Source organism: Amphiprion ocellaris, chromosome 2, assembly GCF_022539595.1.
Source record: "Amphiprion ocellaris isolate individual 3 ecotype Okinawa chromosome 2, ASM2253959v1, whole genome shotgun sequence".
In the NCBI taxonomy this organism is placed as follows: Eukaryota; Metazoa; Chordata; class Actinopteri; family Pomacentridae; genus Amphiprion; species Amphiprion ocellaris.
The window spans coordinates 19,890,939-19,905,740 of NC_072767.1; the positions used below are offsets into that span (position 1 = coordinate 19,890,939).

The window sequence follows — 14,802 nt, forward strand, 5'->3', positions numbered from 1 at the left end:
GAGAATGGATCATTACCGTAATGACCGTAAAGCTGGGCAACAGAACACACCCCAACAAAAGCCCCTGCGCACTGCCATATAATAAGGCTTTGAGTTCAATGATTTTATTTATTTCAATTATGGAAGAAGTACTCAGACACGTTGATGAAATAAAACTTCCGCAGAAAAATACTCAATTATGAGTAACACATCCATGGTGAAAATGTCCCTTGAAAGAAAGTATACAAGTTTAGTAAGGAAAATGCATATAAAGTAAAAGTACTTAATATAAAAAAGAGATAATGTAATTGGATTATTAGTAATGATTCATTCAGTAATAAAAATACAAATAACAACTATTATTATTATTATCATACACTTGTTAGCTGGATGTGTGGAGCTCATTTGAAATATCCTGTATTATTAACAATTAATATACTAATTGAATTCTTACTAAATCTGGTGATTGTTCGGTTTCCATAAATCTAGAAAAGAGTGGGAAATATTGTCACGGTCACAGAGAACAAAATGGCAAACACACTCACAGTGCTTGCTTTGCTTAACCGAAAAAAAACAAACCTTAAAACTCTTAAACATTAATCAAAACTATTGAAATAATTTCAGAGAAAAGCAGCAAACCCTTTAGATGTAAGATGTTGAAACCAAAAATGGAAAAATGGATCAGGCATTTCATACATGAAAAGCCTTAAGCTTTTTTTAAAATTTCACACAGAAAAAAACATTCAAAATCAGTTACAAATAGCTAGTAACTCTTGGGCAAAAACAAACAACATTTTGGCTCATGTGAGACATTTGGAAGAACTTTCAAATACAATAAGTATTATAATATGGGACCCATTTATTATTGGATTGAGTTCATTAACTTCAACAACCTTAAATCTTTAAAGAAAAAAGCATAATGCAGAGGAGATGCATAAGGCCAACAATTTGATCTATTTAGACAATGCAAAATAAACAATCAAAAGGGCAAGTAAGTAATGTATTCTAGATTTAAAATGTTTTTTTTTCACAGTGGCAAGTGAGAAATATAAAAAATCCTAATTCAGCATTCAGTCATGCTTTTTATTAGCTGTCTTTACTTTAACTTTTTAATAATTATCTAACAAGAGAGGCCTGTGTACAAGATGAATACACAACATTGAACAGTGAAATACACACAGCTTTACAAATTTACATAGATGGTGGTCCAGCATCATAAAACAATTACAAGTTACAAAACTCCTCTAATTAGCATAAATGCATCACATTAGTAATATCTTGGACTTGTATATGTCTGTTATGCTATGTAATGTAATGGTGTGTAACCATGGATGTTTGAATGATAGTGACGGATGAATGGGTTTAAATTACTGTAGGGCAAAATCCTACAGGCAAAGATATAGTTTTTTAATACACTGGTCACGTTTGAGGTTTTGTGATATTTTGTGTCCATGGCATTCAGGCTTTCAGACGAATGGTATAAAAGCATCCACAATTCAAATTTAGATGTTCATTTTACTACACTTAGACTATTTGGGTTGATAGAAATTTAAAAGACTGTTTTCTCATAATGACTTAAGCAACAGTTATATATACCAAATTTTGCACTTTTATATATTCTAAAGATTCTGTCCATGTATTATTCATTGCCAGATCTGTATATAATTTTAATCATGCAGCAACAGAAAAAGTAAACACACATTTTCAAGGATTTCTGTTTTGGAAAATGGTGCACACTGGGTTTTTTGCAGACATGTAATACCTCATTTGCATATTTTAACACACATTTTCAAAATGCAACTTACAATACAAAAGAAATATCGCCTAAGTAACTAGCTGAGGAACTTTTGTAGTGGTACTTGTGAGATAAAATTTGTATCCTATTCACCTGCAGTGTTTCTCTTTAAGATGACCATCAACATCTTGCTGTTATAACAACAATGAAGTGTGACAAATACTTTTTATTCCACATCCTGACGTTTGTACAGCACAGACCGCTTGTTTTGTTAAACTGAATTACCCAAAGAAGCGGAGTATTGGTAAAGACGGCATTAATGGTCGGAAAACGAGTCAAACCCCGCCCTCGCGGGCTACCTCAAGTTACAATTCGAGTGCGCTCTCAACCAATCCCCTCCTTGGTCCCGGCGGAAACACCGCGAGATCACCTGACTTGACGGTTCCACTTCCTCAAAGTGTAAACATTGGCAAAGGCAGGGCAGTGTGAAGTTCTACGGCAAGTCATGGACGAAAGATAGTGTGTTAAATTATCTCCGTAACAAAATGCGTCGTTTGTACTTTGAGTTGGGGCGCGTCTGTGAGCGGAAAATAACAGCAGGAACGAAGGAGCTCTAAGGTAACGAAATGTAATTCACTGAAAGCTGTAATTTCATGTAATGTTTCATGTTGAAGTGATACTGTTTCACTCAGCTGTGCGTGTGTGTTTGTGTACACTGTGTACCAGGTTTGTATGCCGTGTGGGAATGGGTTCCCTGCCTCGCTGGTCCAAATGGAGAATAACGGGAGCGACGAGGTGGAAAAATTGAAGACAAAGTTCTTGTCAGTGTGGCACAATGTGAAGTACAGTAAGTAATTCGCTCGAGGCCAATACACACACACACACACACACACACACACACACACGCGCGCGCGCGCACACACTGCCCTGCCACCCATTCTTAGCCCTGTGTGTCCACTTTGTTCTTAAAGCCTTCATGCATCACTGCTGTGCTGTTTTCACCTGTCAGTATACTCCACAGCACAAACTTCATGTCAGATTTTGAATTAGCAGATTGTATAAATTGGAATTAGCAGACTTCAAATGCAGAAATCAACAGTAAGATCTACCCCAAACACTCAGGAAACACGCAAACGTAAACAAGCAGCAGGATTCAATGAGACAACAGCCTACTGCTGTTGAGTCAGCCCTTAAAATAGTTCTTTGTCATACTGTCCACACAGGTTTGTACACAACCCTGTGTGTTTTCTCACCGCTTACTTTTTTAAAAACATAACTGTCACTCTGTGCTGTTCATCTAACAAGAAAGTGGAGAAACGCTGTATGTTAGTGGGCAGGAATCTTGGGACTGAGCCAGCACATTGACTTATGAGTGTTGTACAGTAGGTGTGCCAGTCAACTGAGCAAACAGGACAGCGCCTTTTCTTCTCAAAACCATCAGTTAAATCATGATATATTGTCTGTTTATTGTGTGTCTTAGGCTGGGCCCTCAAACCAAAGACCTCATTCAGTAGAAATTCTCCAGTGCTGCTTCTGGGAAAGTGTTACCATTTTAAGGCTGAAGGTATGACACACACACACACACACACACACACAAATACAGTTAGATCTAAAATACACACCCACTACTTTCCTTGTAATGACATTGACAAACATGTATGCGGTTGCATGGACCAATAATTATGATGATCAAGCTCTGTAACAACAGTATTAACTCGTGTTTGGCCATTAACTAGTAAATCATTCTCTCAGTAGTTTTTGATATAACCAGCACTTTGCTCACTGTTGGGAGGAAGCATCATTCATAAATATTTAGCCACTAAAGCAGAAGGAGAATATTCTTACTCTAGCCATTATGTTTTCAGTGCATGTTACAGCTCTTTGAAGAAATTGTCCTGAAATAAAAATGGATGTGTCACATGAGACAAACAGTGGCAGACCCAGGGGTTGTCCACGGCCGCCACAGACTAAAGTCTGGCTCCCTGACACAACCAATAGTGAAACCTGTAAGAGGGCTTCACGCATACTTATGGAACTTGAGTTCCATCCAGCAACTAAAAGTGGCACCCATCCATCCATTATCTGTACACTGCTTAATCCTCGTTAAGGTCGTGGGGGGCTGGAGTCTATCCCAGCTGACTGAGGGTGAAAGCAGGGAACACTCTGGACAGGTCACCAGTCTATCGCAGGGCTACATATAGAGACAAACAGTCATGCTCACATTCACACCTACAGACAATTTAGAGTCACCAATTAACCTGAGCATTTTTTGGACTGTGGGAGGAAGCAAGGCTGAAGTGCTAACCACCAAGCCACTGTGCTGCCCTAAAAGTGGAACCATTTACTATTATTGTTTTACCAGCGCAAGAATTACTAACACTAAGAGGTGTATTGAATGCATGTTTTTATATGCAAGTCTAGAATCTTTTGTACATCTTTTTATTAGTTCATGTGTGTACGCTTTATGTTTAGCTGTGGATTCGGCTGAAGCTCTGGTAGAGACACTTAAATACTAGAGGGATGAAACCTACTTTGAAGAGCTCTGAAAACAAGTCAGACAAACTGCTGAACATTGCAAGACTGACCCAGAACCTGCAGCCAACAGAAAGAAACAAGAGGCTGCATGGACACAGTGTCCTGAGCAGAACAAAGACACTTCTCACAAAATGTCTGCCATGTTACTTTTTCATGTTGTTTAAATTGCAATCATCTTATGAGCTTTAATGGCATACTTTAAGCAACTCTTCATTATCTTAAGCATTTGAAGGTTACATAAAACCGGTCACTAAGCAGTATGTTAGTTCTCGTGTACCTTTATAAAAACGCTCTGGCTCCACCAGACAGAAACAGCAGTAGGAATGTTTAAAAAGTAAACTGCAAATACTGAGAATCACTTATAATCTCTTTGCTTCAGATGATGACAGTGTTCCTGAAGCCTGCTATGAAGCCTCTGATGAGGACTTTGTTATGGGGAACGTGGAAGCTTTCCGGAAGGATTTTGCATCTCGTTTGTGGCTGACCTACAGGGAGGAGTTCCCTCCTCTGCCGGGAAGCATCCTGACCTCCGACTGCGGCTGGGGCTGTATGCTGAGGGCCGGACAGATGATGCTGGCTCAGGCACTCACACTGCACTTCCTGGGCAGAGGTGAGGGAGATGATGGTACTCCAGCTGAGCTATAGTAAAACCCCAACAACATGTTTGAAAAGTGTTGACAAAAATAATCCAAAAGTGGAGGTTAAATATTGTAGTAGTGACGATTCAAAGATAGAACTGAAACAATTAATTATTTAATTTTCAGTTGTTAGCTATTTCTTAAAGAAAAGAAGTTAAAATTCTGTGATTCCAGTGTCTTACAATTGAATATTTTCTGGTTTCTTTACATCTCTGTGACAGTAAACTGAATGTCTTTGGGTTGTGGACAAAACAAGACATTTGAAGGACGTCATCTTGGGCTTTGGGAAACAGATTTTTTTGTCACCATTATGTGGCATTTTATAGACCAAACAATTAATTTAGTTGATTAATCCAGAAAATAATCGACAATGAAAATAAACATTAGTTACAGACCAATTTAAGGATTAGAGGAAGCTGCAAGTTATATTGCTGCTACACAAAATTCTGCTCAATTTTAAGGTTCTTTTCTCAGTTTCTTGTGGAATTTTTCACATTTGCTGTGTTTTGTTGTGTTCTCATAATGTCTTCGCATATTAGACTGTTGACAAGTGGTCACACAGACACAAATAGTTCAGACCTCAGTGTTGAGTTTGGCAGCTGATTTGATTAGCTGGGAAATATTAGCTTTGAAATAGCAAATGAGTATCTCTATGATATCCCGTTGCTTCCGAGTATTTGTTGTTGGATGTCCTGTATGCTCCTGAATGTATAAATGGACAGAATTAATATCTGAAAAATCTTCATTTATTGATATAGAAGTCTAATTTAGGTGGATTCAGCAACAGTCTCATGTTTTTATTCAGTATCCGTTCCTTCTCAGCAGGAAGCAAGACTTGTTTCCAGTTTGCAGAGTTTCCTCACTCTCAGTCTGAAACCGAAAGTTTTATTTAGTTGATGGAAGGCATTAAAATGAGTGAATTCCTCATATCTTCACGAGATCCATTGTCTCTCAAGTGCCCTAGACTTTATGGGTTCACATAATGAAAAGACTGTCGGTTTAATGCAGTCATTTAGAAAACAATATTTAAAGCTTGTTCTTCTGTCAAATCTAAAATATGTCACTAATGAAATATTTCTCTATAAAGTGACTAATGGCCACTTCAGGATATTTATTGATCAATTTCACTTTGATTCACTTTGAATCAAGGTCATTTTGTTAATGCCTTAGACTCTATTCTGGTCCGTTTTATAGCCTGGGCCACTCCCATTCTCTCCGCCTACAGCTCCCACCCTGTTTGTAAGGCTAAGGCACTGTTAAAGTGAAATACTGGAACAATCAAACTTATAATTGAACAGAGTGACACCTATTCTTCTACCGAGGCACACAAGGTACAGGCTCTTTAAGGCAGAAACCTTCAATTTCAAGGTCTGAACCACTTTTTGTTTTTAATACTCTAAATGGAACAGTGATGTGTTGAATTATCAGTTCCGGATAGATTCATAGAGAGCTGGTCAGACAAGTACATTTCATTATTTTGCATTGGTAGTACTAAGTCTTAAAACCTACAGCCTATTCTTGCACTACAAGGAAGGTATGATGTATGAATTTTTTATCTATTTTCTCTGATGTCAGATTGCATTTACTCAGATCGAGTACGTGCATTTGCTCAATCATGTCTGTAAGAGATACTTTGAAGATTTAAGCCAATTTTTTCTATTTTATCAAAAGTAATGGCAGAATGTCTTAAATGGAAATCAGTGTTATGTGTCTTTCTCCAACTGATGCATTGATAGAAAATATTTACACTGGCCCTCATCATCCAATATTATTATTATTCCAAGACTTTGCAAGAAATATGTCAAATAGTCATGTTAAATTTGTGTCAAAAGAAGAGACTTGAACAGACCAGAGTAGCATTGGCATCTATTTGTAACTTTAAAACATTACTTTGTTTTTGCTATGTAATGATCGCTGTAGCTGATGTTTTATGCATTATATTATACCTCATTTACCCACAGACTGGACCTGGTCGGAAGCACTGACTCTCCAGCCTTTAGACACAGAGACGTGGACCACCACTGCAGCCAAGCGTCTGGTGGCCTCTCTCGAAGCTTCTCTGCAAGGTTCCTCCAACCCCTCCGATCATGGTTCATCACCACTGCCCCAAACCCAGGCTGCTCCTGGATCTGCAGAGGAGGCAGATGCACATGTGAAGGAAATGTACCACCGCACTCTTGTGTCTTGGTTTGGGGACAGTCCCTCGGCTCAATTGGGTCTCCACAGGCTTGTCCGCTTGGGCCTGACGATGGGAAAACAGGCTGGGGACTGGTACGGACCAGCCGTGGTAGCACACATTCTCAAGTAAGTTTGATCTGTGAGTAACAGCAGGAGTTATAGTTGTAAGTCTTCGATGTTATATATCACATTCACCATTTTTTAAAATCATGATAATCTGTAATGATTTACTGTTGTTCAAGGCGCATTAACACTGCTTTTGTTGTTGATTAATGTATTCATTTAGTGTTTAGGTCAATCATCTTCTTTCAGTTTACCATTTAGAATATTTGTACTAATATAAAATGCTAAATGTGCCTTTTTACCTAATGAATTTCTATAAAACAATCATTTAGTTTAACAAAATACATTTTGCTATCATCATTTCAGCACTATGAAGGCAGCTTTAGCAAAGCATTTAATTAGAAATACACAATGATGAATACTTATTTGCCTAAAATCACAATTAAAAAAAATCTTCATAACAGACATGACATTTGACATTTCCTGTATTAAGATTGTTAATCTGTTATAAAGCCTGGACATGGCACTGTCCTGTAGTGTACAGAGGACAATCGTAATTTGTGGTAATGAAGCTTCAAATTGTGTTCACAAGAAAACCATGTGGATATTTACAATGTAGTAAATGAACACTGAAGTTGCATAAATAACGTAAGATGTTTCTAAAGAAGCTTAGAAATTTCAAGCTCATAACTTATTTTACAATTCTATTGTTAAAAAGATTGCACATTGAACTATAGTTAACCTTTTATTAAATTTGGCTATTTATAAGCTAATTGTCAAGTAACACGTAAAGATTGATTAGAATTATCTCCACATTTAAACTTCCCCCTTTTCACTCACTTTCTCTTTCTGCTCTCTTCCTATCATCTTGTTCTCCTCTCTCTTTCTCTTAGGAAAGCTGTCGAGGAGGCGATGGACCCTGGCTTGGCGGGTATAACTGCCTATGTCTCCCAGGACTGCACAGGTATGAAAGATGAGCCTGCTGTTGATAAAACAGGATACTGGGCACAGCGCCCAAACAGACCCTCCTTTTTTTCCTACCATCTCTCTCCTACTGTAAGACTGGAGCTGCTTAAAGTGGTGGCAGGAGTCTCACTGGGTCTATTCCCCAACAAACACATCCATTCCACATCTATAACCTCCCACTCCGACCTCTTCTTAACCTCAATAACTTGGGTGTTGATTCATGTTTGTCTTCTCAATAGCAGAAGATAGCTGTTTGTGGGAGAGCGGGTGTCTTGTTGTGTTGAAAGTGTGGTATTAGAGTCACAGAGACAAGACTTTTGGAAACTTTTGCACCATATACATAATGCATATTGTACAATTTGGGACTGAAATCATTATTTCATTAATCTTCAACAGTTTATATAAGGACTTATTAGTCCTTCATTAAGTAAAAATGCAAAACATTTGCTGTTTCCTGCATCTAAAAATATGAGGATGTGCAGAGCTTCCCTGTTGTTATATAAATGTAAATTGAAATATGGAGACATTACCTTGGGCTCTTTGAAACTGTGACATTTTCTACTCTTTCTCTGATACTGGGGGACAGTGTCAGACAAAACAGTTTAACTGATAAAGAACATAACCTTTAGTTTCAGCTCTAATGGCATTAGCATGCGTAGTGAGTACAGTAATTTGAACCGCGTTCAGATAGAGCAAACACAAAATGATCTTTCAGAGGCAAAGAGTTGAACAGAAAGAGGAAAAAAGGCAAAATTCGATTACAGAATAGAGATGTTTGTTTTTAATTGTAAAATATGCTACATACATCACACCCACAAATCGTGTTAGCATAAAGATAAAATATGCTTATATTTAGATGATATCTGGGTCATTTTTGGCAACTGTTTTTTTTTTTTTAAAAGTCAGTCATTTTAAAGCCAACAAAATACAACGTACAAAAATACAGGACTTTCTGACTTAGGGCCTCGTGAACAGACAGAAAGGATTTACAGACAAAATGACCTCAATCCGATCTTTGTGTTATTGATCCTTCACAGTGTACAGTGCTGATGTCGTCGATTGCCACAGGGCACCGAGAGCAGGGCAGACCTCTGATGAGACATCAGATGCCCCTCCTCTACCACAGAACGACCAACCGGCATCTGCTTCCCCCCTGCCAGACGACCGAGCCGTCATCATCCTCATCCCTGTGAGGCTGGGAGGGGAGAAGACCAATCCTGAGTACTTTGACTTTGCAAAGGTGAGAGCTACATCTGGGTCTGGGCAGTTTTAAAAATTAATTTAGCATTATAATTTAAATTTTGGTGACAGATTTTACATGGTCATTCACACATTTAAGAAGAAAGCTGTTTGGTGATGCGAAGTAAGTCAGGTAGAAAGTAGTCACTGTGGGGAATGGTGAGTTAAAATAACCATTTAAATGTCATTGGAGTATATTAAGTAGGAAACTTGTTCTTCTCTGTTCGTTTAGGGAATACTGAGTCTGGAGTACTGCATAGGTATCATCGGAGGGAAGCCCAAACAGGCCTGCTACTTTGTGGGATTTCAAGGTTAGTGTTAGTGTAATGGGAAACGGAGAAAGACACACACAGAGAGTGGTTGGTGTGAATAGCAAATTATTTTGCATAATATACCCTTCTTATGTGAAGAGACAAAGTAAGTTAATGTATTCCTGTTTGCGTGAGGAAAACGGAGAGGAGTGGAGATGGAAGCAAGTGAAGCAGGGCTTACTTTATTCTCTCTGACCCATCAAAGCCTCACCCATTTATCACAAGTAAACCTCCCAAGTTGTGAGCTGTAATTGATTTCCATAGGAGGCATGCATTAAATTTCATCCAGGCCCCAAAGTGAGCCACTCTTCATCACCTTCAGGAGCTAGGAGGAACCTTCAGTTGTACATCTTGGCAGTCAATATTTACGCATTTACATTTTATCAATTTGAAATACAGTGGTGGATGATGTCTAAATGACAAGCAATACATTCTCCCTGCCAAGGCGCGGCTCAGCACTGCATTTATCATATGCAAATGGGAGAATATAATTGCGTGTTTGTAAAAGTAATTCCCCCACACAAAAATTAAATGACAACCTCTTTTTTGTGGGTGTAAAGAATGTGCTTGTACAAACGCATCTGATTATGCAGAATTTAATCCACCCTGGTGGATATTAAAAAGCAACAACCTTCTGGGAGGCATATTTGAAGCACACAAGCCTAACAGTAGGCCAAGCGGGTGACTTTGAGCTACTCTGCATAGAAATTGGAGAGAAGCGCATTTTTGTAATAATCTGATGTTTTTGAATAACTTGTCTTTTGTTTTGTCCTTGCAGATGACAGCTTGATTTACATGGACCCTCATTACTGTCAGTCTTTTGTGGATGTCAGCACCAGCGATTTCCCTCTCCAGGTAATGTGAAATTACACAGACGAGCTGACTGGGGCCCACGTAATGTGAATTTAATAGTTTCTGTTAGTACTTAAGGGTATGAATCTTAAAGCAGCACTCTGCTCAATTACAGAGTCCCTATCTGCTGATTTATTTGCCGCTCAGATAAGTGAAACTGCCACTTAAGAGAAATACGGCAAATACAGGATAAGGCATTGTGAGCCTTAATATTTCAGGACCCATACATAAAAATCAGCACACAGCACTGTAGAGCAACTTTGTTTTATGCTTTTGCATGCTGTAGTATACAATGTGACAACACAGCGGAGTACAAAATTTATGGATGCTGTGACAGCAGATAAATAGGATTTCATTCATCAAATGAAGCAGAATATGTCTTATTTAGTGTTGATGCTGTCATGGGGTGTATGTACACCCTGCAGTTACCTGGCCCTTCAGTTTGATGAATATTTTTAGATGTCTTTTGTCTCTTTTCGTTTAGTCATATCATTGCCCCTCACCGAAGAAGATGCCTTTCAGCAAGATGGACCCAAGCTGCACCATTGGTTTCTACTCCAGAAGCGTTCAGGACTATGAGAGAATCAGGCAGGAGTTGTCTAAGGTGGGAAAAGCAAAGGCACTCTATAAATACTCTTAATTTTATTTCACAAATACTGGTATCATTATTTAAATGTTATTGCATGCTCATTGTTCAGTATGGAAGCAAATCCTTGTGTCAGTCTTATATTAGTTGACCAGCAGGTGGCACCATTTAGCCATGAATCTGTCTGAATTTGAACTAGGCTTCTCACACCAGGTATTATTTTGGATACATGTTGTAAATCTCTCGCCACCTTAAACTGACAACACTTCTGCTTAGATGACTTCCTTATGCTTATTAAAATTATTGTAGTTAGCATTGAGAGAGAAAAGATGCCTCTGGTCTGTTGCTGATCCAGGTGCTGCAGCCATCAGCGAAGGAGAAATACCCCGCGTTCACTTTTGTACAAGGTCATGGCAGAGATTACGACCTGTCGGCAGGCCTGACCCCAGAGAAGAAAGAATGGCCCTTCATCTGTGACCCGCGAAGAACGGTCACCACTGCCGGAGACTTTGTGCTACTTTGACAGCCCTGTTTAAAAGTCCTGACAGACAAACTCCTCTATTAAGGAATCCAACTGCTTCATATCCACGGCTTCATGTTCGGACACTGTTGTGGAGTTTATGGAACTTTTTAAAACTACATTAATACAGTTTATACATCCTGGAACTTTGTCGCTGGGCAATTTTAGACAAAACCGCTATTAACTGGTTAGACTATTATTTGTTGCCTGGCAATGTGAAAGTACTGAATAATTTGTCAGGAAGCCTTGGGACATTTTTTGGTGCTCTGTTGAATTTAATGACTTAACATTTTTTTATGTATTCATTAGGAAAGAGGAGCATTAAGGGGAACAGTATTCATTTTCCAACATCATTTGAATTTTTGTAGACTTAGACGAGATGTTGTTAGCGACTTTATCAACACATCAGATTTTGGGAGACTCGGTTTAGTTTTTTATATGCACCTTACATCATCTTGAATACGCCTTGAAGGAATTTGCTTATAAAGATCTAGAGGTCTGGTTCGGCACGTCCCTGCTGAGGATCTTTGGGAATTTAAAGATAACAGTAGTAACTATGACTGAAGTACCGTTACAATCTAGGCAGAGCTTCTTAAGCGTGACTAGCATTTGCCTAAGAGGTATGGCAAAACCCTTAATTAGTATGAGCCCAGAACTCTGAAGATAGTCAGAGCCAAGTAACTTTTCCAAACTTCTTTGCCAAAAGCATTTCATTAAACAAGATGAATTCTTCACTTGTCTGAAATACCTTCACAACAGAAGCATATGGAACACATGCTTTGAGGGAGACTCTTAATAACTGCCAGCATTTCTTTTAATTCACACCAGAGCTCATTTCTTTCGCTTAGCAGTAATACGTGATGGTGTTGTGTAATGATATGTTTGGTCGTCCCTGTATGTTTTTGACTGTTATGAATTTTGTCTGAACTATGCGTCATGGTGAAAGTGACCAGTGGGGATGGTTTGTCAAATGGATGAAAGTGTCAAGTACTATACCTCACTAAGAACTATCCGGTATAGATTACCCTTTACAATGGGATTCTTATTTCTGTTGGAGTATCCTCTGTTTATGAATTACACACACTTTAAACAGCATCTGGAGACAAAATATAAAACAGTTAAATCAGATTTAGGGAATTGTAATAAAGAGGTTGCTGAACTTTTTTGGACCTGCAGTATATGACATGTAGAACAGAACAGAAGCAAATACTGTGTTAAATGTAAATGTCCAAATCAGGAGTATTATTTGTATAAGTTTAGGCTATTATTTCAGTATTTTTGAGAGAGATTTTCTTACAAATGGTATTTTGTAACATTTTCTGTTAGGTTCCTTAATACATTTCTTGCTTTTAATTTTTCCCAATCCTGTCCTCCAGCAGTGAGTGAGTATTGCTGTTCCGACAACACACTTTTACGCAAACTACAAAAGATGAAGTGCACTAGAAGATGTGTAAGGCTACAAACCTCAATCATGCACTTTGATTTATTACTTCAAAGACACTGAAGTATTCTGACTGTTGAATCTTTCTCGTGTGCTTTCCTACATTAAAACACTGGCACTGCGTGTCTGTTTGCATCAAATAAGTTAAAAATGTATTTGGAAAATGTTTTAACACTGCCAGGCAGAAAAGCTGAATAAAGTCTAAATATTTCACTTTCTTTACTCCATTTGTCTCTTTTGGGTCCACCTGAAGAATTTACAGCAACTCTGGAAGAATAAAAAAAATCAGTCGCTTCATTTTCAGTGCTAGATACAAACCTCAGTGGTGTGTTGAAATGTATTCAATCCCTTTCTCTCCCAGTCAAATGTAGTAGATTAAAACTAATCGTACGTGCTAACCATCTCTACAGCCCATTAACCAGGAACCGGAAAAAATGTGACCCAATGACACTGGCAGCAATTGTGTTCCACTATGGAGGAAAAGAAAATATCCTTGTGTGCAAAGCTCTGTTACCATGGATAATCTGTCTGTTGCCCCCTTAGTTTGAGCTATGCCAGACTGTTTTCCTGTATAATACAAATTCTTGTGTTATGATGAGCCGTGCTTTTTAAAGGAGGGAACTGTCCCATCTGTGGTGGAGCCGGGGCAAGGGTGAGGATGGATGGACAGAGAGAAGAAGAATCCCTCATCTGTTCTCTTCTCTACCATGGAGAAGCAATGGCAAAGCACATAAAGGCATCATTTAGATCTGCTGTCTGATCTGTGTGTTCATCTAGGTTTTTTTTTTAGTGGCTGGGCGACTGGCTGTGTGGACAGAGCGAGAACATCAAATCAAATATGCAAGAGAAAGGATATGCAGCGACATTCTTGTGCCTTGTGGAAAGGAAGAGAAAGGGTTGAAAGGACAGGAGGGACGCATTGGGAGGGGACATTTGGGATTTTTGTCAGAAACATGAAAGAGCGTTTGAGCTGGGGGCACAGAGCCATCTGAGGGTTGACTGTGTTCTCCATGTATTTACACGGGATGCATGAATATTTGATTAATGAGCCACAGGCTCAGGGGAAATGCAATAAGCAAGTGGCGGCTTTACAAAGCAAGCTGATCACACACACACATGCACACACACACACAGACCATGCCCTGTCGTTTGACACAGCTGCCTAAAGTGTCAATGATATTGCAGATTCCTGAAAATCTAATCTGCAGCCGAGCAAATTCCTTACAAAGACGGAGTCCATGATAGTCATTCCTCTGTTCCACAGATGGACGGAAGGGTGAGAAAGGGGGGCTGGTGGACGTAAAGACAGAGACGCCCTATAAAGATTTTATTTTGGTGTCATCCAAAGGAGGACATGGCTTGCGGCATGCAGCTCTTGGAGGGATCAGCGGGGAAGAGGACCAAGCAAGGCCTGCTAATATCTTAAGATGGTACCTGCCCTCAGAGAAAACCCCTGATTAGGTCTTGTCCTACAGCCTTCATAGGCACCTGAGCCTTAGACCCAAACTGTGATCTGAAAGCAGCCAGATGAACCTTGATACCAAGATAAATTGCTAAAGTCATTTGAGGTGAGTATCAAAAAACAGAGGAAACTGGGTATAAAGTTCTCATTTTCAATGCAATCACACCTCATGAGCATCTTTTAAGTTAATAAATCTTCACATCTAACACCCAAGAGACCATAAACATGCCTCTAAAAGAAAACTCTTTGATAAAAAAGAAAAATTGTAAACCTTAGCAACTAATTTACTTTAATCTG

At 38.9% G+C, this 14,802-nt stretch overlaps 1 protein-coding gene across 1 annotated transcript; it reads left to right on the forward strand.

Annotated features, from left to right (window-relative positions):
- The first annotated feature begins 2,155 nt into the window (after positions 1-2,155).
- atg4c (autophagy related 4C, cysteine peptidase) lies at positions 2,156-13,265 on the forward strand. The gene is made up of 11 exons (XM_023280534.3): positions 2,156-2,332; positions 2,441-2,561; positions 3,195-3,278; positions 4,629-4,859; positions 6,849-7,191; positions 8,022-8,092; positions 9,132-9,334; positions 9,566-9,644; positions 10,423-10,499; positions 10,981-11,100; positions 11,438-13,265. The coding sequence occupies exons 2-11, from the start codon at positions 2,447-2,449 to the stop codon at positions 11,603-11,605; spliced, it is 1,491 nt and encodes a 496-aa protein (XP_023136302.1). The 5' UTR covers positions 2,156-2,332; positions 2,441-2,446; the 3' UTR covers positions 11,606-13,265.
- The last annotated feature ends 1,537 nt before the right edge of the window (positions 13,266-14,802 follow it).

Excerpts from the sequence above, each read along its gene's own strand:
- atg4c (XM_023280534.3), top strand. The coding sequence starts at position 2,447 with ATGCCGTGTGGGAATGGGTTCCCTGCCTCGCTGGTCCAAATGGAGAAT. Across the intron at positions 7,192-8,021 it reads GTGGTAGCACACATTCTCAA|GAAAGCTGTCGAGGAGGCGA; the intron begins GTAAGTTTGATC and ends TCTTTCTCTTAG. Across the intron at positions 9,645-10,422 it reads CTACTTTGTGGGATTTCAAG|ATGACAGCTTGATTTACATG; the intron begins GTTAGTGTTAGT and ends TTGTCCTTGCAG.